Here is a 22,039-nt window from a genome sequence, read left to right on the forward strand (position 1 = left end):
ATGCGTGAAGATTTTGTGGAGGCAACTGGGTGGCTTTGACAACAAACGTAGGGAGTGGATGTGAGTTTTGGCAAGTGTCCCTCCGTTCATGAAGTCTATTTACTTTGGCTGCTGGTATAAATTTGTCACCCGATGTAAGCTGTCTGATGTTTTGCAATTTCCATCATGTCGATATGTTGCATCACCGAATTGCAGGCCTTGTGTTCAGCCACCATGCGTAATATTTTTCACCAACAAGTTGGGGGCTGTGGCGTCCTGTCTTCCAGCAGTGGTGGTGTCTTTTCATGTGGGAGAGTCCATCGTAGTTGCTGTGTTTGTCTCTCCATCTAATCTATCTGAGGAGGACAAGCTTCACTGACTGTATCCCTAATGTGCTCTTAGTTTTTTATACGGCCAACGGTAAAGAGCACAGAGATACAGGGAGTGCAGAACTATTAGGCAAGTTGTATTTTTGAGGATTAATTTTATTATTGAACAACAACCATGTTCTCAATGAACCCAAAAAACTCATTAATATCAAAGCTGAATATTTTTGGAAGTAGTTTTTAGTTTGTTTTTAGTTTTAGCTATGTTAGGGGGATATCTGTGTGTGCAGGTGACTATTACTGTGCATAATTATTAGGCAACTCAACAAAAAAAAATATATACCCATTTCAATTATTTATTATTACCAGTGAAACCAATATAACATCTCAACATTCACAAATATACATTTCTGACATTCAAAAACAAAACAAAAAAAAATCAGTGACCAATATAGCCACCTTTCTTTGCAAGGACACTCAAAAGCCTGCCATCCATGGATTCTGTCAGTGTTTTGATCTGTTCACCATCAACATTGCGTGCAGCAGCAACCACAGCCTCCCAGACACTGTTCAGAGAGGTGTACTGTTTTCCCTCCTTGTAAATCTCACATTTGATGATGGACCACAGGTTCTCATTGGGGTTCAGATCAGGTGAACAAGGAGGCCATGTCATTAGATTTCCTTCTTTTATACCCTTTCTTGCCAGCCACGCTGTGGAGTACTTGGACGCGTGTGATGGAGCATTGTCCTGCATGAAAATCATGTTTTTCTTGAAGGATGCAGACTTCTTCCTGTACCACTGCTTGAAGAAGGTGTCTTCCAGGAACTGGCAGTAGGACTGGGAGTTGAGCTTGACTCCATCCTCAACCCGAAAAGGCCCCACAAGCTCATCTTTGATGATACCAGCCCAAACCAGTACTCCACCTCCACCTTGCTGGCGTCTGAGTCAGACTGGAGCTCTCTGCCCTTTACCAATCCAGCCACGGGCCCATCCATCTGGCCCATCAAGACTCACTCTCATTTCATCAGTCCATAAAACCTTAGAAAAATCAGTCTTGAGATATTTCTTGGCCCAGTCTTGACGTTTCAGCTTGTGTGTCTTGTCCGTGGTGGTCGTCTTTCAGCCTTTCTTACCTTGGCCATGTCTCTGAGTATTGCACACCTTGTGCTTTTGGGCACTCCAGTGATGTTGCAGCTCTGAAATATGGCCAAACTGGTGGCAAGTGGCATCGTGGCAGCTGCACGCTTTACTTTTCTCAGTTCATGGGCAGTTATTTTGCGCCTTGGTTTTTCCACACGCTTCTTGCGACCCTGTTGACTATTTTGAATGAAACGCTTGATTGTTCGATGATCACGCTTCAGAAGCTTTGCAATTTTAAGAGTGCTGCATCCCTCTGCAAGATATCTCACTATTTTTGACTTTTCTGAGCCTGTCAAGTCCTTCTTTTGACCCATTTTGCCAAAGGAAAGGAAGTTGCCTAATAATTATGCACACCTGATATAGGGTGTTGATGTCATTAGACCACACCCCTTCTCATTACAGAGATGCACATCACCTAATATGCTTAATTGGTAGTAGGCTTTCGAGCCTATACAGCTTGGAGTAAGACAACATGCATAAAGAGGATGATGTGGTCAAAATACTCATTTGCCTAATAATTCTGCACTCCCTGTAGATTATCCACTCTTTGGGTTCACTGGTGCAAAGAAAGGAAAGGCAGTCCTGAAGCAGGCTTCATTAGGGTGGATTATCCTTTGTATCAAGCTGTGCAAGCTCTTACCAAGAAAAACTCATAGGGCTACTGTGCTCCTTCTACCAGGGTGAAAGCTGCGAACACTGCTTTGGATAGGGGCATTTCAGTGCTACAGAACTGTCAAGCTGTTATGTAAATGTCCGTCCATACCTTCACCAGGTTCTACCTTCTAGATTTCCAGATCCACAAGGAAGGTCATTTTGCCCACCGTTCCTGTAGATCTTCCTGCTGTGAGTCCACACCTTGAACTGTATCTCCTTTTGGTAGGATACAACTTTGGCATACATTCTGACAGTGAGTAGTCTGTGGTTAGAAGTATCTTTCACAGGTAGTTATCAAATATATTTAAGTATCAAACAATGGAACACAGGTGAACAACTTGCCTTCAGTAACTCTTTCTGGTGGGTACAGTTCCTAAGCACAGAATCTTCACTGCCTTCTCTCCTCCCCACACTGTGGAGTGTGATTGTAGTCGATCATAAGGTTGCAGTTTAGAAATCACACTTTCAGCATTGCAGTTCGTCCTCATCTGAGGTCACATACATAATGGACAAAAACAAACTAACCTGTGTGCAGGGAGGGTAAACCTCTATCTAGCTCCATGTCATCACTGACAGAGATGCGATAAGGTACCGTAGTCCAATGTTGCCACCTGCTGGTACATTTGAGCTGTTGCAGGAAACGTTTCCAGGTCTAGTCTGGCTCCATGAAGGATTTAAATGGGGAGGGATCTGTGTTCAAAATATCAACCAGAAATAGTTTTCTTTACAGACAATATCTTGTTCAGCTTTCCCCCCCTCGTTTTATACTTAAATCCGGTGTCTGATAATCCTCAAGGTTTTAGATAGAACACTTTATTTTAGATTGCTAAGTTACAAAGCACATTAACATGTTGAATAGTGTTTACTCGCTGATTATTATTTTTTTTTTTCCCTTTATATTTTATTTGTTCTCTTTACATATCTGTAAACTGTCATTGATATAGGTTGTATTGTCTGTTTTGGAAACTCTTACTGAATTATAATTTGTTTTCGAACAAAACTAAATTACTAAAACAAGTGAAAAAAAATTGAGGACCTTTTTTCTCAGGTGGCCACAGTAGCTCTGAGACTACACACTACCTGGTACACTCTTTCGCTTAAAAAAAATGCAAATGGACTTATCAGAGGCCCTTCACTGGAGCCAGAAGACCCTTGCTTGTAAAACAATGTCCGATATGAACTCAGCTATCCATGCACATAAATATTCTTGGTGTCTTCGGTTACATTGGTAATGACACCCTTTGTTAAGTTTATTGTTCTTAACAAGCCATCATGCCTGACACAATTGGAGACTCATAATTTAACCCATGCAGAGACTGCACACTTGCCACTTCCAGTCACTGAACGTCTTTTGCAGTTTCTCAGTGCTGCACGAAATCCAAGTCCTACTTCGTTTGTAATGCAGATGAACTCTTATCTGTTAGACACCTTGTCAAACAGATAAAGTTGCCTTTGAGATATTTGTCACTGTTCACCATGAAAGCTACTCTACTGACTTCAAGCCACAAGAACCTTGTGACAGTCTTTCTGAAAATTGTCTCTATGCTCAACATAGTTTCTTCTATAGTTCCGATTTCAGCACTGAATCACATAATGCGACAATGTCTTGGCTCATAGAATCACACTTAAATTTCCCAATACTGATTCAGCTCTTTAAATACTATGAGTCTTCGAAATATCGTTGCTCTACATGATTCAATGTTGACCTCACATTTTGAGGGTTATCTCAGAGCTAAAACGCTCCTAACCTAAAAGTAGCCAAGGTATTTAAAATTGCAAGACTAAAGCTTTAATGATTCTCCCCCCTCCTCAAATTGAGACTTGGAATCTGCTCCAGCCTACTCCTTTCTTATTGGCTAGTGTTGTCCTGGAATCTTTACTGGAACCTTATAGTGCATTGATTCCCAACCTGTTGTCCGGGGACCCCTTGGAGTCTGTGAAGCCTGAACAGGGGGCCCGTGGCTGCATAAAAAATTAACTAACATTAAAAGGTTAATAAAGTGTATATAAATAAAGTGGCTAAATGTGCAATTGAAAATTTTAAAACTTACTGTAAACATCATAGAGAAATTGGAAGCTAAAAATTAAATTAGTATCCTCAAATTGATTTGTGGGAGCAATGCAGGTGCATCAAACAGAATATAGTATGTAGGATGTGTGGCTTCAATTGAATTTAGAAAAGCTCCATCCTTCCTATTAATATGTTTAGTTTTTATATTTGTTTGCAAATTAAATAAAATGTTTTATCATCTTTGTATATGTTTGATGGAATGCTTGTTTGTGTATTATTTGTGTGTATTTTGCGGTTCAAATTGTCGACTGTGTTTAAGCCAGGGTCCCCTGCTTCCATTAATGATTCAGTAGGGTGTCCCGGGATTCCAATAAATGATTAAGTGGGCATGAATGTCATTTCACCAAAAGGCATGGGGTAGCAGAAGTGACATCACACGCCATTTGATCTTTACATTATATTACACACACATTTATAAACAACACACATAACACACTCACCTGTGTGCCTGCACACAACATAAATTTAAAACATTTTTTCGTACCTCAGCTGCTAGGGAGGATCCTATTCCTGCTAATTGCACTCCATTTAATTGTAATAGCAATGAATATGTTAATATTCACTGTTAGTGTAAAAAAAAAAAAAAAAATGCAGCCCTAGCGGATGTCCATTAGGACGAGCTGCTCCTATGTTCCTGGCACTGAATTTGCCATATCTGAAGCCAGGGGTCGCAAATGCAGTGCAAGGGGTAACAAGGGCAAGCTAGGTGGTCGCAGCTGCGACACCTGGTGAACCCTAAATAACATGAAGTGGGGGTCCCTTAGTTCCAGTAATGATAAAGTGGGGGTCCACAGAAGGTTGGGAACCTTCTAGAGAGTTATTATTCGCTCTCCTTCCAGTCTGTGGTTACTGAAATGTAATATAGGAAGTGTAACCGAGGTCATCCTACCCTTGTTATTGTAGCTTTGGTCAGGATGTCCACAGTGAGCTCTTCATCCTTCTGATTGGCTGTTCTGAAAATTAAGTTTGAGACCCCTTGGTGTGGAGGAATCTCTGTACAATAATTTCTTTAACTTTGTGAAACTGCACATTCCGCCCCACTTGTCCCAACTTGTAAAAAAAGGTTCTAAGGCAAGATGGTGTTTTTGCACAGTTACTAAGGACTTGTAACATAATACCTTATTTATTGGGAATTTGCATCTGAGCAATTCATGTATTGGCACCTCTCTAAAAGAAAAATGATTGTTTACATCATAGGCAGTCCTAGTTGTGAGCCTGGTTTCTGTTCAGAGGCACCTGCATAGGTGTGTGGCTGATCCCGAGACTGTGACATTGATTTAAGAAGGAATACCTGCATTGAGGTTTGAGCTGACAGGTGAAATCATAACTAGGGCTCCCAGTTTTCAGTTTTTGCTGATTTTTACAGACTGAAAACTATGTATTTTTTCTGTCTCTTTTTACATACAGAAAAATAGGTTGTCTTTGGATTATTTTTATCAGTCATGAGTGCCATCTCTGTAGGTGTACAGATTGAGCCTAGGGGAGATGAAAGACAATAGATTTCCTAATTAGGCTTAATTTAGTGCAGATCTACAGTTGCTCGTCTACAATGCAAGTGTTTTTAGTTACAATATTGCACTGTGCACTGCTGAAACCTTTTGGACATTGAAATGAGTATACATTGATCAGTTACATTTCATAACCTTGGTACTAAGGAATTTTTGCTTGCCTTTAAAAAAGTTGTTTTTCTGGGGCTTTGGGAGAAGTGAAAGTTAAACTCTGAATGCCGATAGTAAAGTTGTTGTTAAATTAGAAGCAAAAGAATGTCTGAAGTAAAAAGTAATTTTAATCTAAGCCCATATGGGACGCATTGGCATGTTTGGAAATATCAGAGAGAAGACCTCTATATTGCCTGACCCTGTGTAAAGTGGCTGTCTCTATTTCAGTTCTCAACAGTGAATATAAAATATCATCCTAGGGGTGAACCCCGTAGCAGAAAACACTGGAATCCTTTAGTGGTACGCATGTCGTCTGGTATCAAATGAAGGTAAGAGTGAAGATTTGAGGAGTGGTGCTGGAAGATGGATCTTGGAAGGGTTTTGGGAGAAATGAGATGTGACGTTTGTAGTAATATCTCTTTCCATTGGAACATGCAGTATGTTGAGGCTGTGTCATGGCTAACTGTTCAAAGTTGTGTTAGTAAATATGCATGCGATTAGGAAGTCTGTCTTTTGCATGTATTCATCTTTGATAATTATCTATTGGATACCAGGCAGAGGTTGAGAGGCCTGTTTAAACCATTAAACCAGATCTTTAGTATGTGGTATGTCAACTTTTTAATTTTTTAAGATTTTACAATAGTACATGTTAAGCACACACTGCAAACTAGTTGTCTATTCGCGTGGTTGTTAGGATAAGAAAAAATGGAGGTAAAAATATGAACAAAATTTAGTTAAATAAAAAAATATATATATATTTTTATTGATCATCTTACTGTGTAGTATATTACAGAAATGGAGAGACATTGCGTTACATGAGGTACAACCCTGTTCAATGATATTGTAAATGTGGAGGGAACAATAGGTTCCCCAAGTCCGGTATGAGTCCCGATGAAGCAGTCTGAGTTGGAATGTTCTGAGAGATCATCTTTTCTCAAGGTAGATCCAAAAATACTAAAATCAGAATCTGGGGTCTAAGTCAAAAGGTCTGTTGTCTAGGTCCCCATTTTGGAGAGGTGTTTTTTTTCAATTCATTATTTTTTCTTTTTTTTTTATAAACGTTTTGGGCATGTTGCAAATAGTCCTTTTTTGATCAGAGGTGGAAATAAGTGTTTGTGTTGCACAAGTTGACTTAAGAGTCTTCTTTACATATTAAATGTTGATGTTTCTTCCATACTTTCTCTTTCTTCCTGTGCGGTTAAATTCTAAACCCTCTTATCAATATTTTTAGTGAGGGAACATCTTTTACTTGAGGAACACTGCAACGATATATGTCCTCTCTTTTGCTTGCTGTGGATATTTTACTTCTTGTGGATAATCGTTCTTCATAGGTATAAAGAGTATGAGACCGATTTAAATAGATGTCTCTGTGCTGGTTGCTAAAACACTTCAGATTACAGTTGCTTTGGACCAGTACATCTGAGGGTTCATGGACAAGCTGTGCTTCTATCCAAGTCCTCTTAACCGCTGCAAGATCTAATAGTTTCCACTGGATTTTTGCCTTTTTGTGAGCCCTCTATCCAGCCTACCTACCTTCTGTAGCCACATCTGCCAAGCCTTTTTAGCAAGAATCCACAGATTCTTACCGGGTTGGCAAGAGGTCAGGTTGGATAGGTGAGTCTTACAGGTTGTTCATAAGGCAGTCGCCTAGCCCTTTCTCTCTTCTCCACTGAACGTTCTACCATACCCTCAGCAACTGACTGAGGACCATCTCTCCATTTTGTGGCAGGAAGTGCAAGCCCTTTAGGCCAGAGGGGCTGTCGAAAGGGGGCCAGAAGGAGGGTGAGGTTGTTATTCCCACTACTTTCTGGTGCTCAACAAGGACTAGATCTTCACCCTTTCAACACCTTCCCCGGAAGGATAAATTCAGAATGCTTGTCCTAGCCCAGGTCTTGTCTGCCCTTGACCCTGGAGACTGGATGGTGGCATTGGTATTGCAGGAGGCCTATCTTCATATAACTATCCTGCCAACCCATTGGCGCTAACTGCTGTTTGTGGTGGGAGAGGAGCATTTTCAGTTCGCAGTGATCCTTGGGCGTTCATGAGAATTGATGGCTGTGGTGGCAGCACAACTTCGGAGATCAGGGGTGCCAGTCTTCCCCTACCTTGACGACTGGCTGTTGAAGACTGGTTAACCCCAGGCGGACATCGACCACCTCCAGACTAGCATGAACCTCCTGTCATCTTTGGGGTTTACTATCAGCATGTCATAGTCACAGCTGACTCCTTCTCAGACACTCCCCTTCATTGGGGCCATTCTGGATACAGTTCTATTTCGTGCTATTTCTGAGGGAAAGAGTTTGACATTCCGGTTATGATCCCTATCTTTCAGCCTCTGTCTTGGATTTCAGTAAGGGTCTGAAGCTGCTAGGAGTGATGGCCCCCTACATCCTGCTGGTCAAGCATGCCAGTGGCATAGGCGTGCGCTGCAGTGGGATCTAAAGTCCCAGTAGATTCAATACCAAGACGACCTTTCAAACCACATTCAGATTTCGAAGGAGACTGCAAAAAAGCTACAGTGGTGGTTTGTGGACCATACTTTGGTCAGTGGCAGACCTCCCTCTTCCTTCCCCACCTACAGCTGACAGTGTTGCATCACTTCTTGGTTGACTGGCCATCTGGGAGAGGTAGAGAGCAGAGGTATCTGGTCTCCAGCAGTCTCTGCTCTAAAGCAATCTTCAGGGAGCTGAGGGCCATCTACTTAGCACTACGTCTTCTGTCTATCCAAAAGTAGGCTGGTACAGGTGCTGACGGACAACACCATCTCTGTGTTACTGCAACAAACAGGGTCAGGTCATGACTCTGTGCAGGGAGGCCCTGCACCTCTGTAAATGGCTGGACAACCATGGAATTTCCCGGGTGCTTAACCACCTGGCAGGATTATTGAATGACAGGGTGGACAAGCTCAGTCGTTAATGCATGGCAGATCACAAATGGCCGCTACACCTGGAGGTGGCACAGGGTCTCTTCTGTGAATGGGAAGAACCTTGGCTAGATCTTTGTCACTGCCTAGAACGTGTAATATTAGCACTTCTGCGTGTTGGAGTTTCCAAGGTGTTGCTCGCTTAGACTCATTCCGCCTCAAGTGGAACTCTGTACTCCAGTATGCCTTTCCACTGATACCACTCGTGTCCAGAGTTCTCAAGAAGATGAGGACAGATTGGGCCAAGTTCTTCTATTGGCTCCAGATTGGGTACAGAAAGTATGGTATCCAGAACTTCTGGGCTTGGGCGTATGTCCTCAGATCAGGCTGTCTCACCAGAACGAAATGCTGCCAGAATATCAGGGCAGGGTTCTGCACCCAGACCTTCAGTCTCCACCTTTTAATGCTTGGAGATTGAGCAGCGACTGCTTAACACATTTGACCTTCCTCCAGGGGTGGTTGATGTAATCTTCATCCCTTGACAAAAACTGTATACACCTGTAATTGGGGGAAAATATGTGACTTGGTGCAGCACTCGACAGATTGAGCCTTTCTAGGTCAAATTATCTGATGTTCTGTTACTTGTCTCTCTTGTTCGGCAAGGCTTTACCTCAGGCAGAGTTAAACGTTATCTTTCGTTTGTTTCAGCCATCTTATGGTTGCCACATTAGCCCTCGTTATCTAAGTCACCAGTTGTGATGCAATTTTTGAAAGGTCAGCAACACATTTTTCTCCTCCTTTTGTCATGCACCAATGGGACCTTAATCTAGTCCTGACTTACCTGATGTGCACTCTGTTCGAGGTGCTTCGTACCTGTCCATTGAGGCTCTTTACCATCAAGACTGTTCCTTATTGCCTTCACCTCAGCACGGCATGTGAGTGAACCTCAGACTCTGTATACATTTGCCAAAAAGCAGCCTGTGGAAAGAATGCATGCTTATTCTACTCTGGTCAAAGCTGCTACCACTGCGCTGGTACACAGTCCCTATCCTAGACATTTGCTAGGCAGGTAAGTTGGTTTCCCTCCATACGTTCATAAAATATTATTTCTGATGGATACAACTACCTGTGGATTCCTCACCTCATGAATACTCCCATGGCGCCAGCATTCGACGGAAATCTTCTTACTAGTCTCTGCACGTCGACGAGGACGTCACTCTAGCCCACGCGACGCCGTCTGACGTCATACAGGCAATAAGAGGTCCTCGACGACGTGCGGACGTCAGTTCCCTTTTTTCCGTGCATTCGAAACGGTTATCTTCGAGGGAGCAACTGTTACTCTTGCGGTTACAGTGTATATCTTGCTGCGTAGTCTTTCGCTGTGGAAATAATGTCGCAGAGAAAGTCTGGATTTAAGCCTTGTCGTGAGTGTGGAGGCAAGATGTCGGTGACGGATCCTCATTCTGATTGCCTTTGGTGTTTGAGCTCCGACCACGACGTCTCGACTTGTGATTCATGTCAGCACATGAATCCAAAGGCCCTCAAGGAACGTGAGGCGAAGCGGTTTATGGCCAAGTCAAAGGAGAAACATCACAAGAAGTCTTCTTCCCCAAGACATCAGCGTCATCGAGACTCCCGGCGCCGTAGAGAATCTCGGCGTCATTCGAAGGAGACTCGTTCCAGGTCTCCAGATCGGCGCCGAAGGACATGGGAGGTCAGTCCCACGGTTACGCCGCATCCTTCGACGCCGTTGCCCTCTCCGGCGTCTCCAATTTCACCTGGACAGGCGTCGGTGATTGAGGTATTGGAGCCTCAAGTGTTTTCTCCGGCGCAGACGCCGAGGCCGGCGTCGGGGTCGCCTCCGAGACAGGCACCCCAGTATCCGGCTTTTCCCACCCCTGGAGCCGATAGTTCCGCATTCTTGAATGCGATGTATGCCATCTTCCAACAGATGGCTCCAGGGGGTGCTCCGGCTGGGCCTTTGGCCTTTTCTTTGGGTGATCCTGCGCCTCTTCGGCCGGCACCCTTTATGCCCTTTCTCCCGTTTGGGAACGTGGGCTCGGCGCCAGTGTCGGCGCCGGTGGCCGCTCCGGTGGCTTCAGAAGGATTGGCCCCGGGGATTTCCATCCCGTCGACGTCGGGATTTCGGCCTGTGACTCCGGTGGGTCCATCTGCGGCAGTTGCTCTTCCGTCGGCGCCGAAGTTACCTGTGGCGCCGGATGCGGCGTCGGTGGCTTCTGAAGATCGGCGCCGATCTTCGACTTCGGCGGAGGCATTGTCGACTCCGCGTATTGAGCAACGACTTCATTCAAGGAGACGTGCTCTCCGTGTATTAGAAGAGCAGGAGTACCAACGAGCCCTAGAGGAAGGAGAGCTAGAGGACTCGGGTGATGGGCTGCGTGGACTGGAGTCGGCCAGTGGGCTGGACACTTCCCCCGAGTGGGACCTTTCGTCCCCGGGGGAATATACTGAGGAGGCTGCTTCCTTTCATGCAGTGGTACGGAAGGCAGCTAGTTTTTTGGACCTGCCTTTGCCGGTGGTGGAGGCAAAACAAAACCTTTTGACAGAGGTGTTACATCCGGCCTCAGCCGCGGCGGAGCCTCTGTTACCATTTAATGACGCTCTGCTGGATCCGGTGTTAGAGGTGTGGAAGAGGCCGGCATCTTCCCCGGCAGTTCACAGAGCCGTGGCCAGGAGGTATCGGACGGCTCCAACTGACCCTGGTTTCCTATCTAGGCACCCTACGCCGGAGAGCTTGGTGGTGCAGGCCTCCTGTTCGTCCAAGTCAGCGCCTGGTTCTTTTCCGACGGTGCCTGGGGACAGAGATTCAAAGAAGCTAGAGGCGCAGTCGAAGAAGATTTTTTCGTCCTGCAGTCTGGCGTTAAAAGCCACCAATGCAACCTGTATCCTGGGGAGGTATATTCATGCTCTGATGGATGACATTTCCTCTTCGTTTACAGAGCTTCCTCAGGGTCTTTTGGATCTTGTCTCAAATGCCCAGGCTGCTGCGACCCAAATTATCCAGACGGGACTGGATACCACCGATTCGGTAGCCAGGGCAATGGGCACAACTGTGGTGGCAAGGAGACAGGCCTGGCTCCGTAACTCCGGCTTTTCGGCAGATGTACAGTCCACATTGTTGGATCTCCCGTTTGATGGGGACAAACTGTTTGGAGCTAAGGCTGATTCGGCCTTGGAACGTTTTAAGGAAAGCAGGGCCACGGCTAAGTCGTTAGGGCTCCAAGCTCCTTCTTCCACGGCCTCTTCCAGATTCTTCAGGAGGTTTCGTGGATTTGGGCGTGGCTCTTCCTCCTCTTCCTTTCGGGGGAGATATCAGCAACCTGCTTCTTCCCATCCCTATAGATCTTTCAGGGGGAGAGGTAGGGTCCGCACCAGAGGAGCCTCTCAGCAGCACTCTGCCTCTTCCTCATCCTCTGGCGGGGTGCAGCAGGGGAAGCAGCCTTAGGCTTCCACCATTTCCCACTCACTCCTCTCCTGTAGGGGGAAGATTACAGCATTTTCTCACCAAATGGAAGACTGTTACATCGGACACTTGGGTTCTCAGTGTTGTGGGAAAAGGCTACACCCTTCCCTTTCGGGAGTTCCCGCCCCTCATCCCGCCCCGCCCTTCGTATTGTTCAGAAGAACACCTCCTGTTGCTAGAACAGGAGGTGCAAGTCCTCCTTTCAAAGGGCGCGGTGGAGTTGGTCCCGGAGCAGGAAAGGGGTCGAGGAGTTTACTCAAGGTATTTCCTGATTCCCAAGAAGGATGGTCGTTTGAGACCAATTCTGGACCTGAGGATCTTGAATTGGTTCCTCAAGCAGGAAAAGTTCAAGATGCTGACCCTAGCACAGGTGCTTTTGGCGTTGAACATGGAAGACTGGATGGTGACTGTCGACTTGCAGGATGCTTACTTTCATATCCCGATACTCAAGTCACACAGGAAGTATCTCCGGTTTGTGGTGGGATCGCAACACTATCAGTTTGCGGTCCTTCCGTTTGGTCTTACTTCAGCACCTCGAGTCTTCACGAAGGTGATGTCGGTGGTTGCGGCAGAACTCAGAAGGAAGGGTATAGCAGTATTCCCTTACTTGGACGACTGGTTGATCAAAGCCAAGTCCCCGGAGCTTGTGTCGCATCATCTGCAGTCAACAACCCAGTTGTTGTTCGACCTGGGTTTTTCGGTGAACGAGCCCAAATCTCACCTAGAGCCCTCTCAGCGCCTCCTGTTCATAGGGGCAGTACTGGATACAACATTGGGTCGGGCCTTTCCTCCGCCTCAGCGGATTCAAGATATTCAGGATTTGGTTCCAATGTTTCGAAATGGAGCGGTAGTTCCAGTCCTCAAGGTCCTTCGTCTGCTCGGTCTTTTTGCCTCCTGCATTCTGTTGGTCACGCATGCTCGCTGGCACATGAGGGCTCTTCAGTGGTGCCTCCGAAGGCAGTGGTCTCAACACAGAGGGGATCTAGAGGGTACTGTCAAGATCTCCAGAGATGCTGCTGTGGATTTGAAGTGGTGGATTGCAAGCAACAATCTTTCACAAGGAAAGCCGTTCCAGCAGTCGCCACCAGTGGCCACAGTCATAACGGATGCTTCCACTCTAGGGTGGGGAGCTCATCTGGGGGATCTGGAGATCAAAGGTCTTTGGTCTCCAGAGGAACAGATGTTTCACATCAATCTGTTAGAGTTACGGGCTGTACGTCTGGCTCTCAAGGCCTTCCTCCCTTCCCTTCGTGGTCAGTCGGTACAGGTCCTAACGGACAATACTACCACGATGTGGTACATAAACAAGCAGGGAGGAGTGGGGTCGTACCTTCTCTGCAGAGAAGCTCTTCGACTATGGTCCTGGGCAAAGGACCATCGGATTTGCTTGATAGCAAACCATCTGGCCGGAGTTTTGAACGTGCGTGCGGACAGTCTCAGTCGCCACTTCTCGGCAGACCACGAGTGGCGTCTCCATCCAGATCAAGTCCGTTTAATCTTCCAGAGGTGGGGGTTTCCTCGGGTAGATCTGTTCGCCACTCGAGAGAACGTGCATTGTCCGTTGTTCTGCAGCCTTCAGTATCCGATGCAGGGAGCGTTGGGGGACGCGTTTCAAATAACCTGGTGCGGCCAGTTGCTTTACGCGTTTCCTCCCATACCCTTGATTCCTCGAGTATTGAGGAAGATTCGCCAAGACCGGGCTCTAGTAATCTTAATAGCTCCGGATTGGCCAAGAAGGGTGTGGTACTCCGACCTTCTCCAACTCTCAATATGCCCGCCGCTCCGTCTCCCTTTCAGGGCAGACCTCCTCTCGCAGTCGCAGGGGCAGGTTCTACACCCCAACCTCCAGAGTCTGCACCTACATGCCTGGAGATTGAACGGGGCAACCGGAGTTCCTTCTCTCTCCCGCCTGAGGTAGTGGATGTTATATTAGCGGCCAGGCGACACTCCACTAAATCTATCTACGCTAATAGGTGGTCTAAATTTGTTGCGTGGTGTGGAGAGAGGCAGATTGATCCTTTGCATGCTCATCTATCGGACGTTTTGTCTTTTGCTCTATCTCTGGCGCAGAAAGGTTGTGCAGTGGCTACCATTAAGGGTTATTTATCGGCCTTGTCAGCCTTCATATGTCTTCCAGACCAACCATCTTTATTTAAATCCCCTATTGTTATCAGATTCTTGAAAGGTCTTCTAAATCAATATCCTCCAAAGCCATTCGTTATGCCGCAATGGGATTTGTCCTTGGTCCTGACTTTCCTTATGGGGTCCCCTTTTGAACCTATGCATTCTTGCCCCTTGAGGTATTTGGTTTTAAAAACAGTCTTCCTGATAGCTATAACATCAGCAAGGAGAGTGAGTGAGTTGCAGGCCTTATCAGTAAAGCCCCCTTATACAACTTTTTATGGGGAGAAGGTGGTGTTGAGGACCAAGGCTGCTTTCCTCCCGAAGGTTGTTTCACCCTTCCATTTGGCTCAGGCAATTACTTTGTCCACGTTCTATCCTCCGCCTCATCCTTCCAAAGAGGAAGAAAGACTGCACCGTCTGGATCCAAAGAGAGCGTTGAGCTTCTTTATTGATAGAACAAAGGATTTCAGGCTGGAGGATCAGCTGTTTATTGGATACGTGGGCAAGAGGAGAGGAAAGGCAGTCCACAAGAGAACACTATCCAGGTGGGTTGTTCTTTGCATTAAAATATGTTACTCTTTGGCAAAGAAGGATCCTCCTGAGGGCATTAGAGCTCATTCCACCAGAGCTAAGTCGGCCACTTCGGCCTTGGCCAGGGGTGTTCCTGTGGTCGACATCTGCAAGGCCGCAACTTGGTCGTCCCTTCACACTTTTGCAAAACATTACTGTTTGGATTCTGAGGTTAGAAGGGACGGCCATTTTGCACGGTCAGTGCTGCAGGATTTCTTGGTTTGACCATTTAGGCACCCACCGCCGGGCGTGGTACTGCTTTGGGACTCTATTCATGAGGTGAGGAATCCACAGGTAGTTGTATCCATCAGAAGAACGAGTTACTTACCTTCGGTAACGACTTTTCTGGTGGATACATTAGCTACCTGTGGATTCCTCACGGTCCCACCCGCCTCCCCGTTGCCTTTCTGGTCTTACCAAGTAATCTTTGAGTGCGCTCCTCTTGGTCTTTGAGTGTGCAATAGATGTGTATATAATATATTTATATATATGTATATATGTATATATCTTTGTGTATATACTTGGTGTGTGTATATATTTTAAAAGAGAAAGTTTTATATATATATTTATATAAAAAGATTTACAGTTATTCATACAATGTTGTGTATTTTTACAATATAATGGGATGTTGCCTTGCTCTTTCATTGCATTGCCTGGTTGTTCTCATGCACGTAAAAAATGATTGGTACTGACGTCCGCACGTCGTCGAGGACCTCTTATTGCCTGTATGACGTCAGACGGCGTCGCGTGGGCTAGAGTGACGTCCTCGTCGACGTGCAGAGACTAGTAAGAAGATTTCCGTCGAATGCTGGCGCCATGGGAGTATTCATGAGGTGAGGAATCCACAGGTAGCTAATGTATCCACCAGAAAAGTCGTTACCGAAGGTAAGTAACTCGTTCTTCCTGTACTGTCAGGTTCGCGGCAAGGGAAATTTTGCCTTCCCTGTCGTCCAGGACTTTCTAGTTTAAGTCCATTAACTGACCCACTTTTAAATAGTTATTGCTTTGGCATCTATTCATGAGGTGAGGAAACTGCAACTAGAAGCCACTGTCAGAAGAACCAATTACTTATCTTCAGTAATGCTCTTTGTAGTATATTATCTAGCCACTATTTTTTTTTTCTATTTTTTTTTTTTTTTCTTACCCTCCCATTCAGCGCTTTGTGATTCAACTCTATTTACTAATAAGATCCCAAGTCTAGGAATCTGCACTGTCTACCAATTTTCTTTTGGGGCTCTGCGTCTGTGGGTGCAGACCGTCTTGAAACCAACTGACTTATGTGTGCGGGAGTGGCACCTATATAGGCACGACATATCCTATCCGGAGCAGAAAGATGTCACCTTCAGGCGCATCGAGGTACCGCTGAAAAGTTTTCAGATACAGTCTGGCACCTGGGGGTTAGTCAAACAGTGAGGGCTCTGCGGCTAGATAGTCTCTACCAGAAAGAGCTTTACTGAAGATGAGTAATTTTTTCTTTAGGACACAGCACGCATTACACCCTTTACACTGGCTGTCCAAACAGTGCATTTTTTTTCCCGTACATTAATAAATATTAGTTCGACCTGTGATTGTGAGAAGATACACTTGCTTTCAGTACTCCTGTATGTAAATCCTTGCTGCTTTAAGAACACTTATGCAGTTATAAATTGAACACATTTGGATTGATTGTTTTTTGATTGTAAGCCTCCACAAGCTTTACAAATCTATATTTAAATTGCTCACACCAATATGATTCATTGTCTTCTGCTTCAGTTTTTTTAGTATTCTTCCACTATCTTTGGGGAAAGATGAGTTTACCTTATTTGTCAGTGCTAATGAATATCCTGTGTTGGCGAAAAAGTTACCTGGATTGACCACTTCTCCATTATGGGTAGCTTAATTAAATTAATAAGCTATCCTTTCTCTTCCTTGGTTGAAACACTGGAATGAAGGCATGGGCATTAGTTGATGGATTCTGCCCTTGAGTTGGCGTTCAGTAATAGACCGAGGAATCAGTTGATATTGTGTTGGGTCTTGTGGTTTTGGGACTCCTCGGCTGTATATGCCTGTAGTTGGGGCAAATCTGTGGCTTTGTGCGGCACAATCAGTAGTTTGTTTCCTGTTTGATATTGTTCATGCTTGTGATAAGTTTCTTTGTTTTTTTTCCAATTGAAATAAAGTGTGTAGTTAGCAGTGTTGCTCCACAAATGACTGATTTTATGTTTGGGTACGTTTTTAAGTGTTGGCGCTCGCATAGGCTTTTTATAATGTAGAATTCGAGATCGATTTTTTTGTTTTTGTGTGTACCAGAATCTCGCAAATCGGCAGAAATGTTTGGGATTTCTCAAATGTAATGTAAATGTAATTGAGGTTTGGATGGTGAACTGCTGTTGCAGGTAAGTACCTTTTCCTATACCGTTGTCACACGTTCCTGAACTATTGCTGGTATCTTTATTTTTTAACAAATTTCAGATGAAGCTACATTAAAAATGTGCACACTAACGGAAACGGCGTCCTTCATCTGCTGGATTTCTCTGTGCATCTCAGCATATTCTGCTTTTCCCACATCTTTGTCCCATAGTTTTAGCTGTTTCAGATCACCTGATCTAAATTCATGCCTCGCGTTTCCTAGACATAAACGTGACCAAATTATTTCTGTGAGCACTATTGTGGTTGTAAACTACCAACAGCGCTTAGTTTATCAAACAAACTTACCTGATCCATTTGTCTGTTGCTGGGAGACCTACAGTGTCCTTCTAGTCTTCTGTGCGTGTTAGTTATTGACCAGAAATTAAATGTTGCGTGCAAGCAGTGCCTCTAGTATGTTTGCCAAGACGTCCCAGCGCATTGGTGGCTTCCCAAGATGGCTCAGTAAGGTACTTGATGGAGCAAGCAGGTGTACCTGCTCACAAAAACAGAACTGTGGAAGGGGAGGGTTCCTGGCAAGGTGGTTAGTGAGGGTCATCTTTTAGGAACAGAGGTTCGTAGTTAACAATGCACATTTGTAGAATGCTTCAGGTAAGCTCTTGTGTGTTGGATGCCTCTTCTGCTGGACAGCTCAAGGACAGGGGTGGCATCAGTGTTTCACATATTTGGAATGAGTCAGTGACGCAAGCATTTCTTGGTATCACTTGTGTTTTTTTTTTTTTTTTTTTCTCCCTCTAAATAACCAAGACACAGTTGCTGTTCTAGCCGCCAAGATCTAGCAGTGATGGGACACCAACTGGTTACTCTATCAAAGAGATGTTTTGTCTTCAATTTGTGAATCCTCCCAAGTAATATATTGTTTATCCGTTTAGGATTAAAACATGTTTTGGGATGTCCTTTCCATTGCTTTCCCCCTCGCATCCTTCTGTGATTGGTGCTTTGCCACCTGCCTACTTGGCTTTCTTTCTTCTCTGCATTTATCACATCATGGAATGCAGGGCTTAAAATGAGTGTTTTTGGGGCTAGTTTTGCTATTGTTCGATATTCTGCTCTGCTGAGTGTATTGCCCTGCCTTGTAATGCAGTGGCTGCGTTGCCCTGCCTTCTAATGCAGTGATCCAGCAATGCTCTGAGGTTTGCTATTCACTGAATGTGTTCATTTGTTGTTATCTTTACAAAACAGAACTTGTCTCTGCATAGATACCTAGGCAGCATACACATGTCGGTCTGGATGGCCCTAAAGCTCCAGATGTGTATTTGCCAAATTTTGATTAAGGAGTTATCCAGTCATCTTTCCAAATGAAATTGTGTGTGGGGCCAGGTTTGTCTTTGATATGCTTTTAAGGATCATGTGTGTTCCATCTCCGATATATTTGGTGGAGCAGATTCTTGATTTTGCCAGAGTCCTGTACACCTGCATTTACTTTGGGTGCCTGCATTACAAACTTGGCAGGTGAGTGGATCCAGAAGGATATTCACAAGAATCTCCAAGTATAGATATCATCTGCCTTTAGCAAGTTGGTGAATACCAACATTTTCCATGTTTTCTGGGGCCACAAGGATGTTGCCTCTTTCCCGGGGCTGTGTCCACGCATACTGTGCAGGTAAGCGTGCTTTATTTTAATGACTTGAGAGCAGGAATTGTAATGCCTCCTTTACTCCTCTCTTAATCCTTTGTTGCACTTAACACCAAAACCATTGGATGTAAAAGCTGTTTGGGAGAAACTAGTTGGCACTTAAGTGTAATTCTGTGTATTTATTATATGTCACAGTGAGTGTTGGAAGGACCACCCATTAGGATCTAGTCAATCTGCTGATTATTTCAGTCTGTTTTCCTACCCTCCTACATAGTAGCTCCCTCTGCACAGTGGCAGGCAGGAGTTTGTCTTATCAGTTGCTCTGTCATATGATCCGTTAGCAGCTGCTTACCTGGGGCTCCCTTTTCTGGTGTGGGTGGGTAAGTAGGAGTCATACTCTTTTTTTAACAAAAAAAAAAAGAAAAAGACTTTGTGGTGCCCATGGTACAGTATCTATGGACAAACCCCATCAGTGGTCTGTTCATGTCTTCGAAAGGCAATGCTCCAGTGTTTGAGACTTCAGCTGGGTAGATGCCCACTCGAGGGGTTAATAGGGTACATCAATTGTGTTGAGCCAGTCTCTTTATTTTGCAGGTTTCTGTCCGGTGATTCGTTGACCCCATTTCAAAATACTGTTCCAAGGGATTCCTCTGACCCATTGCCGTTTCTGCTGACTCCTCCTGGCATGCTCCAGATGATGAACCAGAATTTTTACCGCAACCCAAGGCGGTCCTCCCCTTCCTCTCTTCGTGGACGCTTGAATAGGGCACTTTCCCTTGGCACCATCCCATCTCTGGCCAGAGCAGGTACGCTTCAAAAAACTACTTGTAATGTATGGGAATGTTGTTACTTCCCTGAGGTGTTGCGGGTCTGTTACCAAAGAAGGCACAAGGTGTTTCTTTGTGAAGTATTTATTCTGTTCTCGCGTCTCGCCATGCATTTGAGAACTGTTTTTTTTTTTTTTTTTTTAAGACCTTTCAATGAGGTAGTCCTATGTATCTTTATTTAATGGTGAAAATACAAGTAACAATTAAGTTAATACTTCGCTTTGTTCTATTATTGATTATCTTGGTCCTCCAAATGACCCTCCAGTGTAAAACAATTTTCAGGCCCCCACTGTGGTCCCAGCCCGCCAGTTAAAAAAGCCCTATTATGATCCTTCTGTAAGCTTGCTTTTTGATTGTGGTTATTCCAGTTTGAGTGTACAGTTGTGAAGACACTGACAACACAAAATTGAACAAATGGGTCCCTCATCTGATCTAATATGCCCTTGTGAAAGTGCTGTGGTCTGAACAGGAGACGAGCATACAGATCAATGCTTTTGGAACTGAGGGCTTTCAGATGGAAGCTACGCTCATACTTAACCTGCGTGAAAGGTTCATTCTTAGTGATAAAGACTGTCAGCAGAACTTCAGTGTTCTATATGAGCAGGAAAGGAAAAACAAGAATACACATACAGAGGCGTTGGGCCATATACCATTACATAGCCCCGCAGGCAAAAGACAACCAAGAGGGTGCACCCAGCCAAACAATGCAAAAGGTGCCACAAATAGGACAAAAGTCATTATTGGTTCATGGACTTACTTAATCTGCTACAGACAGATCCCATTCTACTGGGATCATACCAGATTGTTCCCAGGATGCCAGTGCCATGTATTTCAACACACCCCAGGATAGCTGAAGTCATCAGCTGGGCTCCCGAGTATAACTAATTTTCTTCACTACATAGTCTTGCTGATTCTAGAGACTTTCTTGCAAGGGCTGAGTACACCAACAGCACATGTAAGTTAACATAGGAAAGATTTTGCTTCTGGCTCTCAACTAGAGGTCTTCAAAACCTTTTCTGTGCAACTGGAATGGAGAAGAAATTGTTTCAGCGATCTAGTGGCGCCCTCGTGCTCTTAGGAGTGAGTGAACACTAGAATGTCTGATGGAACAGGCGACTTAGACCATGTAGCAGACCATAGCCTACTCCTGAGGCTGCCAGGGATGAGCCTTTATTTCGCTCATGAAACTAGCATGTCCTTCTTGAAGGCTGAGTTCATGAAACACCAAATCAGTGAGAAGACTGTATTCATAGAAGGAGGAGTATTGTCAACTTCATATTCACACCAGCCCACCTAGACTGTCCAGTTGCCTGCTGTGCGGTGCTCACAGGCCATCTCCTATTCTGACATGGCCGGATGAGTGACCTCCTTTCTTTAACGTAAAATGTTTTGAAATGTTTTATTTATTTTAGTCCTTGGAAAGCCTGCGGGAGATGTCAGCACATTAAGGCAGTCTGTGACCATGATAAAATACCTCTCAGCAAAAACAAAACTTGCCTTGATCTCTGCCACAGGGGTATTCCCTTCCTAATTGCGACTTGCAGTGCAATGTAGGATTGTTCTGCGAACTCGGGCGCAAACCAATCGCAATTTGCACCCATTTCAAATGGGTACTAACACTTTCGCAAAAGGGAAGGGGTCCCCATGGGACCCCTTCCCCATTGTGAATGTCACTGTAAACATTTTTTCAGAGCAGGCAGTGGTCCTACGGACCACTGCCTGCTCTGAAAAAATGAAACGAAAACGTTTAATTTTTAGTTTTTGTAATGCATCTCGTTTTCCTTTAAGGAAAACGGGCTGCATTACAAAAAAAAAAACTGCTTTATTGAAAAGCAGTCACAGACATGGTGGTCTGCTGTCTCCAGCAGGCCACCATCCCTGTGAGGGCCGCCATTCGCAAGGGGGTCGCAAATTGCGACACACCTCATGATTATTCATGAGGTGGGCATTTGCGAAGCCCTTGCGAATGTAGGATGGTGTCAGGGACACCATCCTACATTCGGATTTGCGACTCGCAAATTGTGACTCGCTCTGACTCGCAATTTGCGGGTCGCAAATCTGAACCTACCTACATGTGGCCCCAGATTCTTAAAGAAAGTCATAAAAGTGCACCCATGGTATATGTCGTACCCCTATAAAATATTTGTAAACTGTATTTTAGCATGGGTAAATACGCATGTGTAGATTTGCTCATGTGAAAATCTATTGAGCATTTGCAAGTTCATTTTCCCTCCGGCCACTTTCTTCCCCACCCTGGAAGAAGTTCTAATTCTGCCATTGTCAGGAGTAAATGTCCAACCTTTCTTATTATGGGAAAATATTAGAGAGAAGCTGGTGAAAATCTTTAAAACATATAGGTT

The 22,039-nt window shown here is 44.8% G+C and overlaps 1 protein-coding gene across 1 annotated transcript in view; it reads left to right on the forward strand.

The window, feature by feature from the left end:
- The window catches only part of TMEM201 (transmembrane protein 201), a 167,975-nt gene that overhangs the window by 95,324 nt on the left and 50,612 nt on the right, over positions 1 to 22,039 (forward strand). The window contains exon 7 of the mRNA XM_069241163.1: positions 19,447 to 19,658. Within this exon, the coding sequence (XP_069097264.1) occupies positions 19,447 to 19,658 (212 nt within the window). The remainder of the gene's footprint in view (positions 1 to 19,446; positions 19,659 to 22,039) is intronic.

This window comes from Pleurodeles waltl, chromosome 6 (genome assembly GCF_031143425.1).
Source record: "Pleurodeles waltl isolate 20211129_DDA chromosome 6, aPleWal1.hap1.20221129, whole genome shotgun sequence".
Classification (NCBI taxonomy): Eukaryota; Metazoa; Chordata; class Amphibia; order Caudata; family Salamandridae; genus Pleurodeles; species Pleurodeles waltl.